Source organism: Mastigoproctus giganteus, chromosome 2 (assembly GCF_048544385.1).
Source record: "Mastigoproctus giganteus isolate SK-2022 chromosome 2, ASM4854438v1, whole genome shotgun sequence".
Taxonomy (NCBI): domain Eukaryota; kingdom Metazoa; phylum Arthropoda; class Arachnida; order Uropygi; family Thelyphonidae; genus Mastigoproctus; species Mastigoproctus giganteus.
The window spans coordinates 45,231,059-45,258,963 of record NC_143576.1 but is presented as its reverse complement, the minus strand read 5'-3'; the positions used below and the strand labels follow the sequence as shown (position 1 = coordinate 45,258,963).

At 41.2% G+C, this 27,905-nt stretch overlaps 1 protein-coding gene across 2 annotated transcripts in view; it reads right to left on the bottom strand.

The window, feature by feature from the left end:
* Nucleotides 1-27,905, bottom strand: part of LOC150089286 (synaptogenesis protein syg-2-like) — a 684,886-nt gene that overhangs the window by 115,495 nt on the left and 541,486 nt on the right. For both annotated transcript variants that reach the window (XM_090368466.1, XM_090368467.1), the window contains exons 6-7: nt 2,333-2,466; nt 1,374-1,605 (exon numbers count right to left, since the gene is read on the bottom strand). In XM_090368466.1, the coding sequence (XP_090224592.1) occupies nt 1,374-1,605; nt 2,333-2,466 (366 nt within the window). The remainder of the gene's footprint in view (nt 1-1,373; nt 1,606-2,332; nt 2,467-27,905) is intronic.

Below are 27,905 nucleotides of genomic sequence, written 5' to 3'. Positions count from 1 at the left end.
GGAACAAAAGGGCGCTCTTATCTAGAAAGTCTTCATTTCTGAAAATTGCGGCATCTCGAGACTAGACACCTGCAGGGAGATCTGGTTGGGGTGTTTAAAGCCTTGGATATGATTAAGCGGAATGTTAATGGCATTCTTCCGGCTGCTGAGCATACACACATGAGGGGACATAAATTCAAGTTGAGGAAAGATGGTTGCAGGATAGATATGTGGACGTTTGCCTTCAGGTGGTTGATTATTGGAACAGGTTTCCATTTGTTGTTGTAGAAGTGAGTGGGTTCAATAAATTCAAGGAAATACTACACAAATTCTTGAGGGTGCAGATGGGAGATGTGCGCAGGGGTTTTTTTTTTTTTTTTTTGGTCAATATTATATAAGCTTGAATATGGCCATGGTTTTTAGATTTTAATAGCATATTTGCAATCTTAAGTAAATATCTGTGTAGTCCAGTGGCTTTTTTTGCATCATTTGCCATTGCTACTACTACCTATCCAAAATCCGACGAATCACAATCACAGCGCCCGCAAACATTCCGGACTGCTATGATGTAATCTGGCTTCTTTAGTTTGAAAGCAAAGCTCTGAACGTTGAGCCCAGTGATGCTGAATGGAGGGTCAGCATAATGACTGGGAAGTCCTCTTCCTATGTAAAGGTGCCCACACCAAGGGAACATTCAGAAGAGGAGGTAAAGTTACAGTGAGGGTGATTTTTCTCATGGTATGGCCTCGGAACTTTTGTGGTTGCTCTGGAAACCATTAACGCCGTCACTCATTTTAACACATTAAATAATTAAATCCATGCTCCCTACAATGTGGCAGTTTTTTGGTACTGACCCATGATTGTTTCTACGTCGAGCCATAGGGCTAGTACTCTTTGAGAATGGTTATAAATGCACAAACTTTAGAATGGCCGAAGCAGAATTCCGATTTGAACCCAATTAGACAGGTGTGGGAAGAACTAGCACGTATCACGAAGTCTAGACCAACAAGCACCAAAATTTGTAGTTTAAATAGTTCAACTACCAATCATCACTTCAGCAGGAGGAATGAGGTAGTAGAGCATCATAGTCACCAAAGGTGGGGGGAGGGGATGGAACGACACGCTAATGTAAGTGACATTGACATAAATGCGAATCCAAAATGTAAACCAAATCTCTTTGGAGAGTATTCGTTTCTGTAACTTTTTAATTCTGTGCCTTTCAAAGGATGTTTTCTTTTTTTCAGCTTTAAATAGAATGGTCTGATGAAAATGCATTAACTGATGCAAATGGATATTATGCAAATGCATTAACTGATGCAAATGGATATTATGCAAATGCTTTAACTGATGCAAATGGATATTATGCAAATTCATTAACTTGTCACAGAACTTACCTGTTCCAGTATTTTCCGAAACGTGAAGCCCTGAGCTTTGCTGCCTATTGTTTACAACCGTTTCTTCGCTACTCATGTTGATTACTTTGGACAAAGTCGAGGTGCATTTTAATCGCATTTCATTTCGATGAAAATGTCGAGATCCAACTGTAAATCGCAGTCCCAGTATGGTTGATTCCTGCCCGTCAGAGGAAAGCCGAGGAGGATGAAACACTAAATACTCTGTGCGTACCTATAATATAACAGAAAACCGGAAGTGTTGATCAAAAATTGATTTTATACAATAAATAAACAAACAAAGAAAACTGAGATATTACGGAAAATTCTATGATTTTATTTTAATGCAAAGGGTTCTTTAGTCTTCAAAAGTTCTTTAGCGAACTTCAGTTCTGGAACCAGTTTATAACAAGGATCAAATGACGAAAGAAAGAAAATAATATAGTGTACAGGAAGTACTAGGAGGAATCTAGTAAACTTGTGGAATCGGCTCCTTGAGTGACTGTAATTATATCAAATTTTTATCGACATGGGTGAACGGGTGGGGAAATACAGTTATTCCATGATTCGGCGGCAAGGATTTTCCAGCATCAAGAAGATGCTGATAAACACTTCATGGTTTTTTATGGTTTGTTTAACGCGAAAGGTGCTATTGTTCAACTCCGACGGCGATTTCCCTACCCATTTGGTGCTGTAACTAAACATATCATTAATCAAAAAATTCAAAATAAGAAATTGCAGTAATAGTGGAGTGTAGTCTTGGAACAAGTGTTGGCGAATATTCGCGCTCTCTGGAGTTCGTAAAATAATTTCTTGGAAGGTATTACTAAAGAGGTGTGTAAATGAGTACCGTTTGCAAAATTACGATACCTGGAATATAATGTATATGTATAAAGATTGTAACTAAAAACTATATAGCACTTTGGGGCACGGGCGGAATCCTCTTTTCATAAATTACTTACCTCTTTATCATTGATATACCAGTTAAGCTCAGCAGGTGGTTGGGACGGTGCTGCTGTGCAGTTGACATCGACAATATCTCCGACTTGATATCTGGGTTTACCTCCTGTAATCGTTGGCCCATCATTGTTGGAACCTATGAACGATATTAAGTCAGATAAAATGCAACTATTAAGCATGCCATCCCTGTAAAAAGAAAAAAAAAATTATAATGAAGAATTGAAGTTGTCAAGACTAGTGCCTGAACTCGAGTGCATGACTTTAGCACCAACTCTTTCAATTAGTCTATGTAGTATGAAGTTCCTTCTGGATTATCATAGGGGAGCCCGAACGCTGCATTTAATATCAAAGGAACTTTGAAAGAGATGTGCAAACCATGAGAGATTGGACTAAACTCGATAGTAATGCGAATATTCTAAAATCTACGTTCATCCGGAATCTACCAGATCATGAAATTTTTAACGGAAAGTTGTGGCAGACAGTTAGGGCAGATGCAACACCTCTAAGAATTTTTTCACTTCGAAGGTGCACCCCAAACAACTTCTGAACAAGGAGCCAGTGTCCTCCTTCAAGACTTCAAAGTAGCATAGAAGCCACTAAGCTACACATTGAGAGTAACTATACTTCATTCAAGTTAACCTACAGTGGCGGACGAAAAATCTGCATCACCTTAAAAAAAGTAACATTTGTAATGAAACGTATAAGATATTGTTTGATTACAGTAATTTTGTTTGTCGCAAAGCAAAGGTATTGCGTTAGATAAAGCTTCTATTGCATCAGACAGTAATTACAAAGTATTGCATCAGCCGTTTCTATAAATACGGCGTTGGAAGGGTATACACACTCATTAGTATTTTGTTTTGCGGAGGTGTAAACATGTCTTTGTATGTTCAGGTGACACCAAAGAAAAAAAGTGGCTGTTGCTTTGTCCCAGGAATGGCTTTCTACGCGCGCTATCGCTGATAAAATAGGCGGCCACCAGTCAGCAATATCTCTGGTGCTGAAATTAAAGCGTGAAACTGGTGATGTTAAGAGAAGCCCTGGTCAGGCCATAAGAGAGTGACTACGCCTTCCCAGGATCGATATTTGAAAGGGCTATGCCTTCGTAATCGCTATGCTAGTGCTCCAGATCTAAAACTGAACTTCGAGATGGTGTTGAAACAAATGCATGAACTATCCAAAGACGGCTTTCGGAATGTGGTCTGCATGCCTTTCGGCCTAAGAAGAAGAATTTGTTGACCCAACAAATGAGGAAGAAGCGACTTGCTTGGGCTAAAACGCATGTTTCATGGACAAAAGAGCAAGGGGACCCGTCATCTTTTCTGACGAACCAAAATTCAACCTGCATTTTTTTCATTTTTTTTTCATTTATTTACACACTCAAATATTATGTACAATCTAAAGATAATAATTTATATACAATTTTATGTACATTTTCATTCTCATATATAATTATCCTAGCATATATATATTTTTTGTTCAGAATACAGTAGAGGAAACACAGTACAAGACACGTCTGTGTGTCCTGGTATCAAGGGTGGCCCCTAGGCATAGCCCATCTCCACCTAGTGGATCCGTATTGAATGTAGGACCTCTGCAAAGGGGCAGCCAACACCTGGGCATCTGCTGCCTGCCTCCAGGCACGAGTAGCCGGGCCTGAGTTTTTTATCCTCTTACATGCCAAAGTGCACGAAATCTCGCACCCACTGGAGGTAGTGCAATACCAGTGGGTGCCAGCTATTCCGTTCACAGGCTGCCCAGGCCTGGGAGCTCGCAAAAAAAAAAAAAAAAAAAAAAAAATACAAGGCTGGAGCTCCAAAAACTCATTGAAGTCACACAGCCAAGACAAACATTTTTAAAGAACCCTGCAGTTTTCAATAGCATTATATATCAGTTACCCTATTAACATTAGCACTAACAAGGAAATAAACTATTAACATTGTTTACTCATTCCAGTGAGGTTTACCAGTTTCTTTGATCAGTTCTAGCAACAGAATTTGAAAATTATTTACAGTCGTTTTACAGCAACATTAGTTGTTACTTACCAATAGTTACATGTATTTCTGTTTTATACAATTGTAAAGACTGTCCAGTAGTCTAACTGTTCAGGAAATGTATAGTCTGATTTAATTTCTTCCCCGGTAGAATCTGAGCTTGTAGAGTATAGGGCGATAGAAGTTCCTCAAGGCGATTTCCATGTAGAAAGTTCACATAGTATTCCTGAGCTTTAGGCAGGAGAAGAAGTTCCCAGCATGCACTGAAGCACTCGCAGCAGCACTGAGCGTTCTTGCAGAAGGTTTTCCTATACGTGCAGCTATAAATTATTAGTCAGAATTCAACCTGCATGGCTCGTATGGGAAGCGATAGGTCAGAAGATGAAAATTGGAGGCATACCACCCTGACTGCATGACACCGACTGTAAAGTTCTCCGCCGGTCAAATGGTCTGGGTATGCATAACAAGCAAACGGGTGGGGCGAATTAAGTTTAATAACGAAACAATGAATGCAGAAACCTACACTGCTATCTTGGAGGAGCACACAGACGTCCAAAACTGCGTTTGTCAACAGGACTCAGCACCTTGCCACACAGCAAAATTGGTAAGTTTTATGCTATTCAGATTTAATGATAAGTTTGTCTTCTTGTCTCACAAGGCTTATAACATACTTACACCAATGTTTCCCCTCGTTTTTCTCCCTTAAGGTGCAGTCACCTCAGAAATGCTAGCATTACTGTATTGGGCTGGCCCGGCAACAGTGCTATTTTAACCCTATTGAAAATTGCTGGTACAAAATGACGTCTAAAATTCCTCAGAAGAAGCCAACAAGTAAGATTCAGCTGCAGGAGAGCATTGTAAGGTTGCGGTACCACGAAATTGGGCAACCGTATATCCAGAAGTTGATTAACTCTATGCCAGATCGTGGCAAGGCTGCAATTGCAGCTCGAGGAGGCAAAATATTGAGGACTTATTTTGATTTACAGTACATAATACTATTATGTTAACTTGTCATTTCAGTTTGTGCACGTAAATGCAATAAAATGTACGTTTGGTTGGTATGATTGCCATTTGCATCATTTCTCATACACTGCTGTGCAAAATTTAAGGACCAGTCGGGTTTTCACCTATATCTTCTCATAGGAGTGGCCTGGATATAGGAAAGCATACCAAAGGAACCTAGTGAGGTACAGAAATGATGAAGGAAACAACACCACAAAACGGTACAGAAGAACTTCTGTACCGTTTTCAAAAATGAAAAATAGCACTGGCTGCCATGATACAAATGCATCACTGCCAAAGATGGAACAAAAGGAAGAGGTGGTCCTCAGTAGGAGATATGGCCACCCCTAATATCGATGCAGGCTTTGCACCGTCTGCCCATACTAAGAACATTGTTGCTGATATGTCCTTGCAGGGAATATCGTCCATTCCTCTGTCAGTGCCATCTTCAGCTGGTGAACATTTTCTGGTGTGTGTTTGGATGTGCCGTTAGGCGTCTCCACAGAGCGTCCCATATGTGTTCAACTGGATTTAGATCGGCAGAACGGGCAGGCGAATCCATACGAACAATGTCCTCACTTTCCAAAACCACATCAACAGCTGCAGATGGGGTGTGACGTTATCATCCATAAACACGAACTCGGGCACCTCGAAACAGACGCACATGGGGAAGGGTTACCTCAGTACAGTAGTGCACCGGTTGAGGTATGAGGTATGTCAGCGCCATCTTCAGCTGGTGAACATTTTCTGGTGTGTGTGTGGACGTGCCGTTAGGCGTCTCCACAGAGCGTCCCATATGTGTTCAACGGGATTTAGATCGGTAGAACGGGCAGGCGAATCCATACGAACAATGTCCTCACTTTCCAAAAGCATATCAGCAGCTGCAGTGCGATGGGGTGTGACGTGATCATTCATAAACACGAACTCATGGCCAATGGTACCTCGAAACAGACGCACATGGGGAAGGGTTGTGCCAGAGATAGTTTAAGTGGTGGTGAGTTCAGGTGTTAAATTTTGGAGGTAGGGGTAGTGAAATCGACTAGATATACTTGATTTAAACCTTTTTCAGTTTTACAGATAGTGATCACATACAGATACATTATCCCATAGAGATAGCATTACAGAAAATCAGTTGTGAATTTTCCCATAGAAAAAGTATAGCCCCATAGACTTTACATGGGACAAAATGGCTACCAGGTTTTAATTCTATTTTGGGTGTCCTGGAAACCCCCTAACATTGAGAGCGACATCTATATGTAACTGCAATCATATATCAACCATAATATTGTGGAAACATTTAAATTTTGCAAGGTTTTCCTATGGGCAGAAGATTCCCATAGGTTAACATAGGATTGAGTGTGGGCTAGTTTTGGGCTAAGATTGGCAAAACTTAAATAATTAATATCTCCTCATCTATTGGGATTGAGGAGTTCAACTTTGGAGTACTGTATATATATTCCTTAGGAAATTACTTATTTTTCTAGATATTTTTCAGCTCCATCTGGTGATTAGGAGCTGAGATACAGAATTTAGGATTTGTGAAAATCAAAACTTTCATACCGATTTTTCATCCAGCTTCATACATGGAAAATAGACTTATATACCTATCTATATTGATTTGATAATTTATTACAGGGGCTGGAAGGTAGGTATTTTTTCAGGACAGTACAGAGGAAGAGGAACAAGTAAATAAAAATATTTTCTTGCAGGAAGAAGAGGATTCTTCAAACAACAGTTTTTGAGTCTTTGTTTTATTAAACATAATTTTTAAGACATGAATACAGAATTTAATTTAGAGTTGATTCAGGAGTCTGATATTGAGGGAGTGTCTTCCGGGGAGTCCGGGGGAACGCCTGAGGCCTCTAAAAAACATAAGGGTAAAAGTGTAACTAAAGCACCAAAAGGTGGAACTAAGGGTGACAAGCATAAGAACAAAAGCAAAAGTAAAAATAAAAAACAGGCAGGAACACGTAAGGATAAAAATGAGGAGGCCGGCACACACAAAACAGTTGATAAGGAGACTGAGGAACGGGGTAACTCTGATGATGACTCATCTTCTGACTCTGGGTCGATGGACCAAGTTGGAGGAAAGAGGTCCCCTGAAATATTCAAAACACTTAAAGGCAGAACGATTCCTTTAACCCCTAAGCTGGGGTCCCACGTGGACAAGGAAAAAAGTAAAAAAGTGGTCTCGTCTGATCAGGTTTCAAATGGGGACAGTGTTGTGAGTCCTCCAATTCTTCTGGAGGAGCCCTCCACTTCTCTGGATGCTCGGGATCTTGGAGCTGGGGCCCTTTTGGTGGAGAAACATGTGGATAATAATCTGGAAGTTAATTCAGCCCTGGAGGGAGTCTCTGTTGTGGGCTCCTCGCTTGTTGAGGGGCTAAATCTGGGAGGTTCTTTGGATGCATCAACGGTTTATTCGACAGTGTCAAAGATGAGAAGAGCTCTAACCGAGTTTATGTCTTTAGATTCGAGTGGGGTAACAAAAACAACTTACAACAATATCTGTGGCCTCTGGGCGGATTTGGAGTCTATAACTACAGCACTTTTAATTGACAACGAACGTCTGAAAGTTCGCTCGGCAGAATTAGAGATTCGGGATGATCATTTTGACAGACTAATGAAGAGACAGCCGTTGCCCGGGGCCTTGGCTCCTGGGTCTAAGTCTTTTGCGAATGTGGCGCGTGGGTCTGCAGAGCTGTATGAGCCTGTAGCCTTGGAGTCTTCTGGGAGACAGGGAAATATGGACAGACCGGCTCGCAGGGTCCCTGGAGGTCAATCTGATCCTAATAACATTGTTATTTTTCGCCCTTCTGAGGGCTCTGAGATTGCTTCAAGTCAGGATGTGAGATCTGCTATTACGGACGCCATTAACAATGAATACAAAAACATGAAGATCAAAAACATACGCCTTCTGAGAAACAAGGCAGTCTTGCTTGAGACTACGTGCCAGGGAGACGCAAGTAGAATAACTGAGACACTATCTTTCAAGCAGGCAGGATTGTCTGTGGAGAAACCAAAATTTTCTAATCCAACTGTTTTAATATATGGAGTCCCAAAAGAATTTACCAAAGAAGAAATCATGGAGGATTTGTTTTACAAAAACTTTCAGGATCATAATTTCACTCAAGAGGATGTGAACCAGGAGGTTTCCTTCAGGTTCAGCTCCGGCTCAGGCACTAGGGTTACAAATTGGATCATTGGCTTTAGCCCACGCTTGTATAAGTGTCTGTTTAAAAACTACAGAATATTTTTAGGCTTTGGATCCCATCGTTTTCGTAAATTTACAGTGGTTAACAAGTGTTTTCGTTGTCTAGGCTATGGCCATTCTTCACAGACCTGCTCGCATAACACTGTGTCCTGTGGCCACTGTGCCAATAGCGGTCACGTTTATGCCGAGTGTCCTAACAAAGAAAGTCCCCCACAGTGTATTAATTGCAAAAGGAGAGGTCGAGGCTGTGATCATTCGGTGCGGGACAGCAAATGTCCTGAATACATCAGAGCTGCAGAAATGACAGACAGGAGAACATATAATGAATAAAGGAAATCATTTGCATTTTACCACAGATAATTTTAATAATCAATGCTTAAAAGTCTTGCAGATTAATGGACAGCGGTCCCGTGCTGTAGCAGATGAAATTCGAGTGGCTGCTTTTGACAATAACATAGATTTGGTTTGTATTCAGGAACCATATTACACTGCACAGGTGGGAGGACTTGTATATAAGGTAATGGGATACCCATCATCATGCCGAGTGGTTTCTGCTTCGGATGCCCCTCCTAGATCGGCAATAGTCGCTTTTAATCAGGACATAGTGATGACTGCTATTACTGGGGAATGTTCCAGGGATGTGGTATGCGTCGCCGTGTCACTGATGGAGTATTCCTTTTGTTTAGTGTCTGCGTATTGCTCTCCAACGGATGATTTCCAGATTTCTTTGCACCACATTGATAGAATCTGTTCGAGATTTGCAGAGCGGGGATTGATTCTTGTGGCTGACCTCAATGCCAAGTCTAACTTTTGGCATAGTGGAGTTGTTGACTCTCGCGGGTCTCTCTTGGAGGAATTGATTTTATCGTATAATTTGAGCGTTCAGAATTTACCTGGGAAGCCTTTTACATTCTCAACTAGTAACGGTGAGTCCAACATAGATGTGACAATTATCTCGTCAGGATATGATGAGAGGATTTTAGAATGGGACGTGAATCCTGATTTGGTGAACAGTGACCACAACGCAATTTCTTTTTATATTGCTCCTGAAGCTGCGCGAAGGAACTTTGGCTTAGGTAACCTGAAGAGATTTTCAATGAAAAAGGTAAACTGGGACAAATTTAGTAGTTACTTGAAATCCGTTTATAATGATAACAATAAAACATTCTTGAATGATTTCAATGCCGATGAATTGGTGTCCCACGTTGAGTATCATCTATATCAGGCTATGGTACTAAGTGCTAAAAGAAAACAATTCCGAGCGGTCCCGGTTCCTTGGTGGTCTCCAGCGCTGACCGAGCTGAGATCTAGGGTGATGAAGGCCAGGAGAATGCTCCAGCGGAATAAGCATCTGTCGGTACAAGATGTATTACTGCTTAGTAATAACTACAAACAATTAAGAAGAGAATATCACAAGCAAATAGCTTGTGCCAAGATTGAATGTTGGCAGACTTTAGTCAAAGAGGTGGGCAATTCGGACCCCTGGGGACTGATTTATAGGATCACAAGAGATAAGCTATTACATGGAGAAATTTATAACACAGTAGTGGTCAACGGAAAGGAAACTGACAACTGGCATGATACTGTTGGAAAAATAGTTGGGGAGCTCTTACCTGAGGATGTACCAGGGCAGGATACGGCTGAACAGTCAAAAATACGCTTGGAGAATATTAAGTACGAGAGTTCATCAGAGATCAGCCTTTTTTCCATGTTGGAGCTGGGAGCAGCTATTACTAAACTGAATGTTAAAAAGTGCCCGGGATTGGATTTGATTGAAAAAAAGGTTTTATTAAAATTTTATGACATTTGTCCTCAGATTTTGTTAAATATGTACAACAAGTGTTTCTTGGAGATGAAGTTTCCTAGATCTTGGAAGATTGCCCTTCTTAAGATCCTTCACAAGCCTGGCAAACCCAAGAGGGAACCTAGGGCATATAGGCCAATTTCTCTTTTGGCAAATTTAGGAAAGTTGTTTGAACGGTTGTTGCTCCCTAGGATCATTGATGTGCTAACAGTAAATCACGCTATATCAGACGATCAGTTCGGGTTTAAGAAGGGTCACTCAACTGAAGATGCCATTTTGACTTTGATCAATTATATAAAATCCTCTCCTGAAAAGTATGTTTTAGCAGTGTTTGTAGACTTTGAGGGTGCTTTTGACTCCGTGTGGTGGGAGAGCGTGTTGAGATCCCTGAGATTGTCTGGATGCGACAGAAATATATATGGAGTGGTTCGTTCATATTTTAGTGATAGAATGGTGAAGGTTTGTGCGAGGCATTTGATGTATCACAAATGTATTAATCGAGGATGCCCACAGGGGTCGGTGTTGGGACCAATATTTTGGAACGCTGTTCTGGATCAGTGGCTGAACGGATCTCAAGCTTCTGGAGGTCTACAGGTGGCGTATGCGGACAACTTAGTTGTGGGAGTTTCTGGAAGGTCCAGAACAATACTGGAGCAAAAAATACAGAACATTTTGGATGACTTGTCCGCGTGGGCCACCTTAAACAAGTTGAAAATTTTACCCAAAAAAACCAACTTTATGGTGTTCAAAAATCACTTTGACTACAACCGTCTGCCCAGAGTGTTATTAAAGGGAAACAAATTCCTCTAGTTTCTAATACAAAATATCTAGGAGTGATTTTGGATGACAGGATGGGTTTTCATTTGCATGTGTCGCACCTAAATGAAAAAATCAAGAAATTCACCTCTGCAGTGATTCGGATTTCTAGGAAGGAATGGGGGCTTAACAAAAGAACTATGATATTATATTACAGAACTGTCTTTCTGCCAATAGTGGCTTACGCGGCAGGAGTGTGGATGGGTGCAGTAAATAAGGTCCGAATCAGAAGCAAACTCATGTCACTGCAGAGATCAATGTTATTGGCTTTTTTACATGCTCCAAGAACTGTGTCAACAGCGGCGTTGCAGGTCATTGCAGGAACCATTCCATTGGATTTATATATTATGTATCGGGGAATGCTGTACACACTGAGGAGGGGAATTTCGACTGAGTGTTTGGACATTTCCGTTGACCTTACTAACAACGTCAAAGAAGAAAAACTTAGAATCTGGAGTTCATTAGTTGAAGTTTGGAGGAATCGGTGGGGCTCTTCTGAGGTAGGACAGGTAACGAGGAAGTTAATCCCATCAGCAGATTTTGCAATGTCAAAAACAGTGTCGTCATGGTTTCATCCTTCGATGTACACCAACTATATATTGACAGGACACGGGTCCTTTCGTGAAAAACTACATTCTCGAGGATTGGAGCCTGATCCGTGGTGTTCCTGCGGCGAGGCGGAATCTTGGACACATGTTTTATTTCTTTGTCCTTTGTATGGATCTGTGCGGAGCCGACTTTTCAGTGAACTTACTAACATCACTGAGGATAATGTGCAGGTGCTTTTGAATGACGCTTCCAGTTTTCAGGCCTTGCAGAGGTTCGCATCTGCTGTGTTCACCAGAAGGACGATCATAAGAAATTTGTCGGAGGTTGAGCTGGCAGCATATTTGAATAATGCATAAATGCATCTGGGTTGGGAGTTTCAGATCAGGAAGCTATATGTCTGATCTGTGGTTCCTCAACATGTACCACTACGGTGGTTTTTTTTTTTTTTTTTTCCCTTCTTGGCTCTTGGGTTTGGGCAACCTGAGACCAGGAATGTTGGCACCCGACAGTATTGCACTTTTTCTGTCGGGTGCAGGATTGTGCTTTGGCACTAAAGATCATAATAGTAGAGCAGGTCCGGCTCCACGTGCCGGGGACGGGCAACACGTAGCAGCTGTGGATGACAGCTGCTTCCTGATGGCAAAGTAACCTGACATTAACAACACACTATACACACAAACACTTCTTTAATACAATTTTTACCTTTCCTATACAAAATTCAGTTATTAGTTTTAGATCATTGTTCAAAATTGAATCCATCTCAAAATTTTCTTCTTTTGAATATTCTATTTCTTAGCTATAATTCAGGCCCACTTTACAGTTTTTCTGTTAAAATGTTTTAGGTGGAGATGGACACATGCCTAGGTACCACCCCGACACAGTATATATACACACACACACACACACACACACACACACACAGTACAGTAGTGCACCGGTTACAGTACCGCCTTCCATTATCTGGAGTTGAGTACGTCCATCCAAGATAATGCCTCCGAGAACACCTCGGAGTACGTCCGAGGTGTTCTCGGTGTTGAGTACGTCGTAAGGTGTTCGAGGTGTTGAGTACGTCCATCCAAGATAATGCCTCCGAGAACACCTCGGAGGCATTATCTTGGATGGACGTACTCAACTCCAGATGGACGTACTTCTCTTCGAGAAGTACCTCCATCTGGAGTTGGAACTCAACAACTCCAGATGGACGTCATGGCAGATTACATGACGTCCAGAATCGCTGATTAGACTGAATCTACTCTCATCAGTAAAGAGTACCTTAAGTAAAGATTTCGTGGTTGTAACCTTTAGAAATAGTGTTGTTCCATGAGTTTTGCATACTAGTGTATTTCCATTAATTACGCATTTTACCCTTTGGGAAGATATTTATGGCAATTCGGTATATGAGGTGGAGTCTTTTTATTGGATTTCATTCACAAGATATACACTGAGTGCTCACTGAATTATGACCACCCCTATGGAAATTGAATGTGACCCGTTGACCACGTGAGGTACGAGAGTGCAGAGTTAGTCGACCTACGTAGCATAAATAAGGTGTCAGTGGTTCAGTAGGTAGTAAAATTCCGTGCGTGATGGGTAAAATGAAGGATTTATCGGACTTTGATAAAGAATAGATTGCGGGTGCTCGACGAGCTGGTGCCTCGATTTCCGAAACAGCTGAACTGGTAGGATGTTGGAGAGCCGCCGTAGTTAAAGTGTACCAGGACTATCGTCAAAATGAAACAACGACCCGACGGCAAACCTGCAAAGTTGATGTTAGAGGTGAGCGCCGGGTCCGACGACTCGTAAGGCACAGCACTGTTGAAGAGTTGACTACCCAATACAACATGGATCAACCCGGAACAATATCTAGGATGACCATGCGTCGCATGTATGGGCTATACCAGCAGACGATCCCTACGGCATCCTCTCCTAACCAAGGTTCATCAGCGTAAAAGACTAGCCTGGTGCAAAGAGCATGCAAGTTCGACGTTAGAAGACTGGAAGAAGGTGTGATGCTCGGATGATTCACGTTATTTACTCCACACCGTGGATGGTCGTTTACGGATTTGGTGTCAACAACATGAGGCTTATGATCCATCATGCATGGTATCAAAAGTGCAGGCCGGTTGAGGCGGTTGTATGGTGTGGGTCATGTTTCACTGGCAGGAACCTGGACCCCTGGTGTACGTAGAACAACGTATCAGTGGTCTTTGCTATCATCAACCGCTTGCTGACTGTGTACACCCTGCTATGTTACACTTTTTCCCGAATGGTTATGGTGTCTTTCAAGATGACAATGCGCTGAGCCATCGGACACTTGTTGTGCAGGAATGTTTTGAGGAACACAGTTCTGACTTGCAGCATATCGATTGGCCTCCGAACCCCGCGATATCAACCCCATTGAGCAGTTGTGGGACACTATGGAAAGTGTAGGCGTTTCGTTTACTCTCTGGCTAAAGCCTACTGCCAAAAAATAGCTAACTAAAGCCAATAATTCCTACCTTAATCAGTGTTTGATTTTGGGCCTCTGACTACTAACGGAAATTCCAAATACGTTTAGTAAACTGAGTAGAGAGATATAACTAACTTCCGACACTATTAGCGGGTAAAGAATTTTAATATAATAATCAATATATAAAATATACATACCTTCTTCTATAATCTTAAATCATTCTACAAAAAACAGTTAAATTTTCATAATAGTCACTCCTTATTTCCAAACATCCATAATTGGTCATTCCTATATGTATACAAGTTCATTCTATAATTACACCTATAGGTTTTCTCAGAATAATAATATCAATGAAATAACATTTAAATATACAGGGTGTTTCAAAAATGATAGTCAATAATTGAAAGGTGAAAAGTACAAACTAAAATAAGCAAAAAAGTCCCAGTGAACATCGAACCGCAAATGAACCGTTTTCGTGATAATCTTAATTTTCTGTTAAGATCTGGCATTGTCTTGGGAGCACTAGTTTAGCAAAAAGCTATAAATGCTTTGCTAAGGGTGGTTTTATTAAACATAAGATAATACATTTTTAATTTTTGGTTTCAACACCCCAGGATTTTACAGATGTTACATGATGTTCTTTCTAACACCCTTTCCTCAACATCAGGTGTTATGTTTCTGGGCCTACCTGCCCGTACTCCATGTGCGAATCACCCGTGTTCTCTAAGGCATGGATGTACCCTGATGAATGTGCGCCTGTTGGACTGCCTTCGGCGGGAAAATGCTTCGTGGTACAAACGTGAAGCCTCAAGTGCACTGTCGTTGGCTTTACTCTTCCGCTTTCTCTTCGTTGGCTTTACATGTCCGCTTACTCTTCGTTGCTGTAACCTCTTTCTATGTTGACAAGTACTTCTATGCCTGCTACGTCTCAGAACATTGAGAGAGGGGAAAGGGAGAGAATGAGCATAACATAACCTAACCTAAACAAAGAAGTCAGTGGTGGATCCCAACTCTGTACAGTTCACTTTATCAGTGGTGGCTCCCAACTAGAAATGTGCAATATCTCAAAAACGATTCACTTAAGGACCCACTTAAGGAGCAATGTTTACTAGGCTTTTTTTTTTTTGCATGTTGTAGTCTGTACAGTTCACCTTTAAATTATTCACCATCACTTTTGAAACACCCTGTATATATTAATCATTCTAAATTTACACAAGCCATTATTCACAATAAATCCAATCTCTTGTTATCAAACATGAAAATTATGGTCTAGGGACAGTCCTTATAATCACCATTACATGCATTCCTTCCTAGAGGCGCCTCCGTAGCCAGGTGGGAAGGAGCAGCAGCGCGTAGCACACGCTTCTTGATTAGACCGAGGTTCGAGCCCGTCACCACCAAATTCGGAGGATGCGGAAAGGTCAGGGAATGACCACCGCATATCCCGGAGCAATATGGCCTTAGTTGCTAATGCTCCAAAAAACAAACAAACCTTCCTAGAGTTCAAACCAATTCCATTAGAGTTACTACAACAAAAGTCAAGGATTCCTAGGAACACCGATTGTCTCTTAAGGGGTTCTTTTTAGCAAATTATTATTGCTCTTCTGGACAATACTTTAAAGGAACGTTATTGAGGAAATTTTCTATTTACAGTTTCTTCTTTTTTTTTTTTTTTTTTTTTGTCAGGACGGGCCAGTCTGCTAAGCACGGGGTTTCTTTCACTTCGAATTTTCTTAGACCTTGTATGCCTTTCCCTTCTTATCTCAAAATCTCCAACCCTTTCTCTGATTCCTTAGGCTTCCTAAATGCTCCTCATAAGTTTATGAAACCTTTTGGACCCGACGTTCATCCACATTCCGAAAAGTTGATCTTGCCTTACTCTCTAACTTAACTACAGTCCACGCCGCTAGCTAAGACCACGGCTCTAAAACTCTCCGCTGCTGCTCCTACACGCAACTACACTTCTCCATACCCCATTCGACTTCGACAACACCTTTCAAAAAACACCACTACAAATTCACCACGGGCTCCCCTTATTTTCCCGTTTCTACATTCCTTATATATTAAATAGTCTCCACTTTCCCCTCCCCTTTTTCTTGTTTAATCCTCTGTAATCCGGTCTGCCTTTGACCACCTTACGACCTTTACTAGTTTTTGCTTCCTACAATAGAAGTACATGTTTGCCCCTTCCATTTCGCTTATCCATTTGACCTTTACATAGAGAGAGAGAGAGAGAGAGAGAGAGAGAGAGAGAGAGAGAGAGAGAGAGAGAGAGAGAGAGAGAGAACTAATACAGCTCTAATTCTCAGAACTTTCTCCCTCTCGCGTTTCAATTGAAGTAGATTCCTTGTATAACTTCACTTACCATGCTTCCATAGTAAGCGAAAGCTTATAAAAGGCATATCAGGCGTCTGGATACACCAATCACATCCACACAGCTGGGTTTGCATACCTCCCGAACGCTTCCGACATCTTGTAGAATCAATGCCACGTCGGTAGCTGCTGTACTAAGAGCAAAAGGAGGACGTACGAAGTTTTAGGTAGGTGGTCATAGTTCAGTGATCACTCAGTGTATATCCCGTCTAAAAAATACATTTCCAACATTTCTGCAACCCTCAATGCAGCACAAAACACATTATTTGCAAAATTCACAAGTGATGCAGTTTTTCTGTCCGCCACTGTATGTAGCAACATCTATCGAATCCATCAAATAACCGCCCTTCGTGGCCAATTGGTGTTATGGTCCGACCGTTCTACCAAATCTAGAGCATCAGAAGAAGAAATCGCGGAGACTACACGATGCTTGGCTGAATGGAAGCTGACCCGAGACGTAGGTCAAAACGTGGTCGCGCTTTTTAGGCCATACTGAGAATAAGAAAATTAGATTCCACAATCGTATCCGACGGTGTTTCCACATCGCTCGAGAGCGAAAATTCTCCCCAAGCAAAATAAGCTATGCTGGCTGATCCCCACAATGATTACAGACAGTCAGAATCAAATGACTCTCCGGTTCTCCAGGCCCAACAATATTACTAAAGTGCGGTGACACTATAAGCTAGAACGTTAATCTATAATCTACACTGTTCTGCCACTTTATAGAACACTAGGTAGGTGTTCTGCCACACCTACCTAGTAGCATGCTGAGCCTCGTTTAGCCTTTAAAACAGCCTGAATTCGTCTAGGCATGGATTGAAGAAGATGCTGACGTTGTGCAGAAATAGAGTACCAAGCAGACATGAGTGTGCCATGCAGTTCCTTGAGATTCGACGGAGGTGGAGGCTTGCAGCGAACAGCCCTTTCCAGCTCATCCCAAAGATGTTCAATAGGATTGAAATGGGGGGGGGATGAGCGGGCCACTACAGCAAATAAAAGTCATTGTCATGTTCCTGGAACCATTCCATAGAGATTCGGGGTTTGTGCACCTGCGCATTATCCTGCTGGAAGTAACCATCTGCCTGAGGATAAACTGTCAACATGAGCGGATGCACTTGGTCAGCAACGATGTTTGGGCACGATGTGGCATTCAGTCATGAATCTATGGGTATCAATGGATCCAACGTGTGCCAAAAAAACGTTCCCCACACCATAAAACTGCCCTCACTACCTTGCACAGTAGTCGTCAGACATGACGAGTCCATGGATTCATGTTGTTTTCGCCAAGTTCTGATCCTTCCAAAGTAAAATTTCATCTTCTGCAAGATTTTGCACATAAAGCCTTTGACAGACGTGGGCAAATCATCAGTGGTGCCTCAATTTCAGGAACTACTCCTATTCCAGCTCTAACTGCAGTCCAGACCAGCATCTCTATCATTGGCATCTAGTGATACCACCACCATCATCACTACCACCATTTTTTTAGCTCAAGGAGCATCTTCACTACCATCTTCGACTTAGACAGTTGGTTAACAAATGTGTATGGCGCCGAGTAACATCACTGTGTCTTCTTGACTTCTATTTCCTGCTAACCTCAGGCTGGTCCTGAGGCGGGTCCTCATCTGTTGGCACCACCTTACACTGGTGCAAAATGATTTTTTTTTCATTTCCTTTTTTATTATTATTATTATTATTTTTTTAATTTCCTTTATTATTATTTATTTTTTTTTATTTTTTTCCCATTTTATTAACTTATTTTTATCTTTATTTTTACTGAATTTTATTTTTATTTTATTTTTTTTACTTATTTTTATCATTAATTTTTCTGATTTTTTTCTTTTTTCTTTTTAAATTTATTGTTAAATTTAATTTTATTCGCACATATTTTGAATGATTTCGACATTCAGTACGTGACACTAGAGGTTTGCTGCGGTTCGCGCTCAGTTGTGGCCCCGCCTCCTCGCGGCGTAGACGGATCAGTGTGGATCAGCACGCACCACAGTGGTGCTTGTTGCTTCCTGATAGCAAAGCGGCCAGAAACAACTAAACAAATAAAAACAAATAAATGAAAAAAATAACAAACACATACAGAACACACATACACACTCACAAACAGTTTATCTTTCCTATCACTTTCTCCCGTGCGGGATGAAAAACTTTTTTTTTTTCTTTCTCTCTCTCTCTCGCCTTCCTTTTCATCTATCTTCATCCAACCTGGGATATTTCTGTGTGGATTTGGTTTGGAAAAAAAAAAAAAAAGTATTTATTTTTATTTTACGAGACACACACCGGCCTTACCTTGACAGTCTGTAAAAACTGAACAGAGCAACGAGGCGGAGATGAACTTCTGTTCTAGGAGCCGCCCATACAAAACCACAAAAATAAAAAAAATAATAACAAACACATACACTGCACAAGCATATTACACACATTTCTGGCCTTTCTGCAGTGTTTTTGTAACATCAAAGTGTACCACGGCGAAGTTGAACTAGCGTTGTGGAGCCGCCTTACATAAGATACTATACAAGTCTCATCAACAAGCGATTTTCTTATACACAGGAGTGCCGTTGAGAGGATGTTTTCTGTTCTTTGCACCATTCTCGATACACCCTTATAACTGTGGTGCGTGAAACGTTCAGGGAAAATGTCGTTTCAGAGATGTTTTGTCCAGCACGTCTACCATGCCACGTTCGAAGTCCGTTAGATCGCTCCTTTACCACATTCTTTTCCTTGGTGATTTTAATGTTAACAACTCCAGCTGGCTTCCGTTTACTAGTCACACTGACCCAGCAGATCGAGATGCTGAGGCTTTTGCAATTACTAATGACCTAGCACAGATTGTTCATTTACATACACGAATACCGGACAATCCTAATCATACAGCCAATACGCTTGATCTTTTTCTCACAAACAACCCTTCTAAGTACACGGTCGAAGTGAGAGGTCCTTTAGGCACTTCAGATCAAAACTTGGTGATTGTCTCTTCTCCAACGGAACCTTTATCTCATGGCAGTTCCTAACCTCGTGTTGTTTGGCATTACTAGAATGCAAAATGGGATGACCTGCGAGACTTCTTTTCTTCTTTTCCATGGTCGGATTACTGTTTCAAAACTTCTGATGTCAACGTTTCCTCAGATCGTGTCAGTGAAATTATTCTTGCAAGAATGGAATCCTTTATCCCACACTCCACTTTAAAATCTCGTCCTTTATCTAAACCTTGGTTTTCCAATAAATGTGCTAAGGCTGTTCAAGAGAAGAACGTTGCATATCGTAATTGGCTTATTTCTAATTCTTCAGTTTCATTTTCTGCCTACACCAAAGCTCGCAACAATTGTAAAGCATTTATTAATCAGTCCAAACTAGAGTTTGAACAGGCTAAGAGTAGAAAATTTGCTTCTTGCCCTAATGGTAGCCGAGCATTCTGGTCTCTTGCCAAAGCTATTGGCCGCAACTTTTGCCCATCTCTGCTCCCACCTCTGTCCAAACCAGATGGTTCTGTTGTCACTTTAGCCAAGGATAAAGCTGACCTGCTAGCATCCCATTTTTCTTCCAGCTCATGTATTAATGATCTTGGTAAAACACCTCCCACCATTCCTAACACGCTCCATTCAATGCCTCCTGTGGTCTTCCGTCAAAAGGATATCTGAAGGATTTTGATGAATCTTGATGCTAAGAAAGCTCCAGGTCCTGATGGTATTTCTCCACTTGTTCTCAAAACCTTGAATGGGTTGAGCACGCTGAATTCTGATGGGATCCTTATACTCGTTCAGATTACGAACCTAAGGGGGCATAAATTCAAATTAAGAAAAGACAGATGTAGAATAGATGTGCGGAAATTTGCCTTTAGCCAGCGGGTGGTTAATTGCTGGAACAAACTTCCATCTGTCGTTGTGGAAGTTGATAGGTTGAATAAATTTAAGGAGGAACTGAACAGGCATTTGGAGGCAATGGTGTGATTTTTTTTTTTTTTTTTTTTTGGCTGATGCTGCATAAGCTCATACACTTGCTTTCCTGCATCACATGCCACTACTACTACTACTACTACTACCTGTGCTCCTGAATTTACTCCTATTCTTTGCGGCCTTTTTTCGCTTTCTTATTCCAAAGGTGTTTTTCCTTCTGCTTGGAAATTGTTTAGCTCAAATCCAGCCAGTTCCTAAAAAGGGTGACAAATCCCTCCCACCCAATTATCGTTCCATTGCAATTACTTCTACTCTTTCTAAAGTAATGGAGAAATCAATTAACCGCCAACTCTTAAACTACCTGGAAACTTTCCGTCTGATCAACGATCGCCAGTATGGATTGTGTCAATGTCGATCCACTGGTGATATTCTGTCTTATGTTACCCATTTATGGACTAATTCAATGGAAAGGTTCGCTGAAACACAAGTAGTTGCTCTTGACATCTCAAAGGCTTTTGATCGTGTTTGACATAAAGGTCTCCTAAACAAGCTTCCATCTTATGGTTTGGCAACGGCTTTTAGTAATTGGTTATCCAGTTTTCTCTCTTATCACTCACTGAGGGTGATGGTAGATGGCTCTCTGCCTTCTAACTTCTTCCCTAATGCCGGCGTCCCCCAAGGTTCAATTCTTTCCCCCCACTCTTTTCCTCTTGTATATTAATGGCCTTTCTTCCATTGACTGGAAATCCTATACATAGTTTTACCGATGATAGCAAAATGCATTCCACTTTCCATTTTGAGAAACCTTGTCCTGCCCAATCAGCTTCAACCTCTCGAAAATCTGCTACCAATTCCTTAAATGCCAATCTTCAGGTTATTCTCCAGTGGGACAAAGACAACTTAGTTGATTTCAACCCTGCTAAAACTCAGTCTTGTCTTATATCTCGCAAAAAGGATTCTTCTGCTCCTATGCTTATCTTTAGTGACACTCCAATTTCTAGGTAAAATGATATATCTCTTTTGGGGATTACCATGACTTCTAATAAAATAAAATAAATTTTCTGTTTATACTCCGAGACGACCAAACTGTCAGAGGAGTTAACAAGATAGACAGAATACAAGAAACAGCACCGTAATCTCTCTTGGCACAAGCACATTACAAATATTGCTTCCTCTGCATCTAAAAAACTTGGTTTTCTCTTTCGCTCTCGGTGTTACTTTTCTTCCAAACAGCTATTCACTCTGTACATATTGCAAATCCGCCCTGCCATGGAATATTGTTCCCGCCTCTGGGGTGGTGCCCCCAAAACCTCTCTCAGGCTTCTTGATTCCATTCAGAAGAGGGCAGTTAGGTTAATTAATGATTCATCTCTAACAGAGTCTCTCCACTCGCTTTCTCATAGATGTACTGTTTCTGCTGCATGCCTCTTTTACAGATACTTCCATGGGCACTGTTCTTCTGAATTGGCTTCTACAGGGTGTTTCAGTTAAACGTTTCAGAACTTCTAAGAGGGGTAGGGTACATCCTGACAACTCGAAATCATATACCAATGGGCAGAATCGAAAATTCCGAGCTTTAGTGCAGGGAATCTTAATTTCGCACAAGAACGCCAAGTTAGTAGGATGGATGATTACACGAACGCAGAGTTAGCCGATATGCATTTGGCGTACGGGGCTGCAAATTGTAGTGGGCCAGCCGCACAGCGTTTGTACGCGGAACGATATCCGACGAGGCGTATTCCCAGTCATAATTTCTTTGCAAGACTGCACCAGAGGTTAGCTGAGAGAGGTTCATTTGAAAGAGCTGACAGGGACAGGGTAAGAACAGCACGGACTCCAGCCGTCGAACAGAATGTGCTGCAGCATGTACAGGGGAATCCAAGAACGAGTACACGAAGTCTAGCAAACGCAGTCGAGGTTTCCCATTGCTGCGTCTGGAGGATTCTCCGAGAACAAGACATGCATCCGTTTCACGTGCAGCGTGTCCAGACACAGCAACCGGAGGATTATGCACCTCGTATTGCTTTCGCACAGTGGTACCTTGGAAAATGTGCTACAAATCCCCTTTTTCCTGCTGAAGTGTTGTTTTCCGATGAGGCATCCTTCACAAGGGAAGGAATTTTCAACACGCATAACGACCATATCTGGGCGGTCGAGAACCCGCATGCAATACGACGTCGTGCAGCACAGATTCGATTTTCGGTCAATGTATGGGCCGTTATTATGGGAGATCACCTCATAGGACCTTACCTGTTACCGTGTCGTCTAACCGGACCTATCTACTTGATCTTTCTGCAGCAAGTATTGCCACAACTTTTGAGAGATGAACAGATTTCTGCATCGACGCAACAGACAATGTGGTTCCAACACGATGGAGCCCCTGCCCATTATAGCGGAGATGTTCGTAACTACCTGGATGTCACATTTGGTCAACAGTGGATCGGACGTGGTGGTCCCGTGCGTTGGCCTGCTCGGTCACCCGACCTATCATGTCTTGATTTTTATTTCTGGGGTCATATGAAATCGCTAGTTTATGACACCCCTGTTGACAATGCTGAGGAGCTGGTTGCAAGAATCGCAGTAGCTGCCGAAGAAATTCGAAATTCGCCTGGAGTATTCCAGAATGTTCGGATGTCCATGCGTCGGAGATGTGAGGCGTGCATTGTAGCCCGTGGAAGAAACTTCGAACACTTACTTTAATCCATGTACCTTTTGCTTCTTTTCATGTATTATTAAAACGATTTCTCACTTACGGTCTCTTTTCTTTATGGTGCTTCTGTGTACAACACCGCTTCAGGAAAGCATTTCCGACCCCACATTGCTATATGATTTCGAGTTGTCAGGATGTACCCTACCCCTCTTAGAAGTTCTGAAACGTTTAACTGAAACACCCTGTATAGTTCCCTCTCTCTCTTTCAAAACAGTCCGAACACGTGCCGCCACCAGCCAACATCCATTTACTGTCCAACTTCAAACCCACAGAACCAACTTTTCATCTTCCTCATTTATTCATTCAACTGCCGTTTTCTGGAACAACCTTCCTTCACACGTATTTCCTGAAAATTAGTCTACAGAAGTTCAAATCCAATGTCAACAAATATCCTCTTTCATCTTCTCAACCTCCAACCCAAGCACGGTACTAAGTACTATAGGTTCTAATACCTCTCGTGTTTGGGGTTCAAATAAAAAAAAATAAATTCTTGCTACGGTTTGTACTCTTAACTAATACTAGAAAGGTTGTTCTTCTGCCTTTATATCCACAACTGTGGTCATGTGACTTGCAACGTTGTGGGACAAACCATTTGTGTGCACAGCAGGGCTGTACCTAATAAAGTGGCAGCACAGTGTATATCTGATTTATATAATAATTAGTTTCTCGGTGGTACTGAAGATAATCTGTGGCGGTTTCTCCACTTGAAATCAAGGTCGCTGGCACCCATCAGTATTGCACTACCTCCGGTGGGTGCGAGAATTGTGCATTTTGGCACAAACAGATAATGTAAATCCGCGCATAGCTTGTATTGTTGCACTGGTGAGGTTGTGATACCACACACGTGTTTATAGGCCTGTTTCGTGCAGGTTCAACGCCAGAACAGAATAACTAGGCGGAGATGGCTTTTGCCACTCTTGATTCTGGGATACAATATGCAAAGCAACAGGAGGCCACATATAATAGAGTATCTTATACAGGGTGTTTCAAAAGTGACAGTCAGTAATTTAAAGGTAAACTGTGCAGACTACAATATGCAAGAAAAAAAAGCCTAGTAAACATGGGTCCTTAAGTGAATCGTTTTCGAGATATTACACGTTTCTAGTTGGAATCCACCAGTGACAAGGTGAACTGAGCAGAGTTGGGATCCACCAGTGACTTGTTTGTTTAGGTTACGTTATGCTCATTCTCTCACTTTCCCCTCTCTCAATGCTCTGAGACGTGGCAGGCATACTAGTACTTGTCAAGGATAGTCAATATGGAAAGAGGTTAGAGCAACGAAGAGTATGAGGACATACACTTCATGTATGGTAAAGCCAACGGCAATGCACTTGAGGCTGCACGTTTGTACTAAGAAGCATTTCCCCGCCGAAGACAGCCCAACAGGTGCACATTCATCAGGGTACATCAACGCCTTTCGGAGAACATGGGCGCTTTGCACATGGAGTACGAACAGGTAGGCCCAGAAGCATAACACCTGTTGTTGAGGAAAGGGTTTTAGAATGAACAAAACTATTCTTTTTTTGGCCACCCGAATAATTAAATTCATCTGCTGTGCTGTGTCTTATGTCTGTTAATTGCGTATGTTCTATGGTCGATTTGTCTGTTTTGCTGGACGAAAAAATTTTGCTATCAACGCCTGAGACCGACTAACTCAGCCACGGAGTGAAAAAGGCCCACTAAAGTTCCTCGCATCATCGACGGGATTCGAACCCGGGCCTTTTCCGTCCGGTGTAGGGAGGACAGTAACGATACCACTGTGCTACCGCGAAGACTTTTAGAAAGAACAAAAAACAAAAAAAAAAAAAACAAGGAATTTCGACAAGAAGGGTTTCTCTGCAAGAGGGTGTACCGAATCACAGCAGTGTGTGGCGAATTTTACATCGCCAATTACTGTACCCCTACCATATCCAGCATGTACAAGGTCTACGCAATACAGACTACCCTCACAGAATGAACTTCTGCCAGTGGATGCAACAAGAGTGTGTCCTGAACCCCCAATTTTTAAACAACATTTTGTTCACTGACGAAGCTGGGTTTACTCGTGATGGTATTTTTAATTTTCATAACTGTCACGTTTGATCCGACGAAAATCCTAATGCAATTCACGAGTCACGACATCAGTAACGTTTCTCGTTGAATGTCTGGGCAGGACTACTAAGAGACCGTCTAATTGGACCACACTTGCTGCCAAACAGGCAAACAGGAGAGCTGTACTTCAGTTTCTGCAGAATGTTCTACCAGATCTCCTTGATTATGATAATGTTCCACTTCACCAACCCACGAACATGTTGTTTATGCATGATGGCGTACCGGCACATTTTGCTTGAGTTGCGACTCGGTATCTAACTAGAAGGTATGGTCAACGTTGCATAGGTAAAGGTGGGCCTGTAATGTGGCCTTTCAGATCACCAGACTTAAATCCTATGGACTTTTGTATCTGGGGTCATGTAAAATGTCAGAAGTTGTGTACACTTCTGACATCAGAAGTTGTGTACACTTCTGACATTAACACATTTGAGGAATTGCAGTCGGATTAAAGGAGCCTTTCAGCAAATTAGAAAGGACCTACGAATGCCTGAGAGGATTCTCAACTCAATGCAGAGAAGACTTACAAAGCTGCGTGCGGACGCAAGGACAGCATTTTCAACACATTTTGTAACATCTGTAAAATTCTGTGGTGTTGAAACCAAAAATTAAAAATGTATTATCTTATGTACATTAGTTAAACTATTTACGTAACCTGAGGCTTTCAACTAATCTAAATTACTAAATCTAAACTACTCCACACCATCAGGCATCTCTCATATTGTGGATTTATACTTCGCAACTGGGTTGTAATCATTACAACACCAGGGTACCTGCCCACCCACTGATGAGGATCGAATAAGCTCCGAAACGGTGCCCTATGGAGATGTTTATGATCCTCAGAGTATCCGAGAATAGGTAACAACAGTCTTCCCCACTGAGGAAGCGTTGCCTATTCAAGAAGTCTATGAGTTTTCGAGTGGTGTGGGTTGAAGGAGTTAGTTCCTTTCATTCTTCTACACCGTTTCGTTTCTTCTTCCTCTTCTACTATTACTTTCCCTCAACTTTTTTGCTTTTCTAAGTCTAATAGGGACAAGTGGATAGTAGAGTTATTATCCCACACATATACAATAAGCTCCGAAACTGTGCCGTATGGTGATGATATCCGCTGAGAATAAGTAACAATAGTCTTCTCCTATGCTGAAGCGTTACTTATTATAGGTAGTGCAATACCATGGCAACTCGTTGTGAAGGTATTCACAATATGATATATACTTAATGATGTCAATTTATAACTACTTATGTAGTTGGCTATGTTCATAAATGATGCAAATGCAGTAACTTTTACATTAATTATCTTATGTTTAATAAAACCACCCTTAACAAAGAATTCACAGATTTTTGTTAAACTAGTGCTCCCATAGTCAGTGGCGGATCTTAACAGAAAATGTTCATTATCTCGAAAACGATTCATTTGCAGCCCGATGTTCACTGGGACTTTTTTGCTTATTTTAGTTTGTACTTTTCCCTTTAAATTATTGGCCACCATTTTTGAAACCCCCTGTATATGTATAATGAGAATGTTAATATATATAAAATTGTATATAATTATACATATATTTGAACAACGTTTAAAAAAGTTGGAAACGGAATATTTCATAATAAAAATAAAGACGGTACAGCATACATCAGAGGCAGCAAAAAAGCATATTCCTCTACATGATGCTTGAAATATAACCATACAAATAAATTAGAATAAGGATTAAAATAAAAATAAAATAATGCCAGCAGTATGGCAAGACAAGAGCGAAAAAAGTCGAAATTAAACCTAAATTAAATCAAACCAAGCAGGGAGGGAAGAGAAGGGTAACAAGAGTAAAAATATTGCAGCAGAAACTCTCTAAAATAATTTAGAAAATCTAAATGTACGAATAATAATTCATATTGTAAATTTTGTATATATTTGTAACTAATTGTGTGTACAAATAAATGGAAAACAAGAAATGTAGAAGTCCCTCTGGTTTTCATTAAATATCCGGTTGTCTCTTTTCCCCCGAGAAATCTCCCTGTATCGGTCAAGTCTCTTGTTGAGTGCCAGGAGGTTCTGCTTGAGAGTGTCAAGGTATTCTTCGACCCTCTGATTATAGGTCTCGTATTTGATGCTTCTTACTTCTTCCAATACCCATACTGGGTATTGGAAGAAAGTCAGTCGGCCTGTCTTCTAACTTCTGCTCTAGCCTTCTTTCCCAGGTTGTTGGATCCTTTTCATTGCGTTCGGTTTTCAGTTGATCTCTGGTTTGTCTTCCGTTCACCCTGGTGGTTGCTAAACAGCTCAATAGGGATAGTATCTAGTGCTGCTACTTTGTTGTTGAGGTAATCCGTGACTTGCCATAGGATTCTGTTGGGTCTCTGCTTCGGTATGGTGTGAGTCTTTATTGGATCCATTCCCTCGAATTCTGGAAGTCCTTTCACTCTTATTCTATTTTGAATTTCGCGACTGCATCTCTGTTATTATTATAGCAGTAATATCAAACAAATGTAATAATCTTATATAAACTAAAATAATTAAATTAATTTTAGTTTATTCGGTTATTTAGTTAATTAAATTCCGTAATTTATTTATTTATAATATTAATTAGTTAATTTTTCAATTTTGCTTAGGTTATATAATTATTCATTGGATTAAAATTTTTATTTGTAGCGAGATAAACGTATTTCTTATAAATTACCAAAG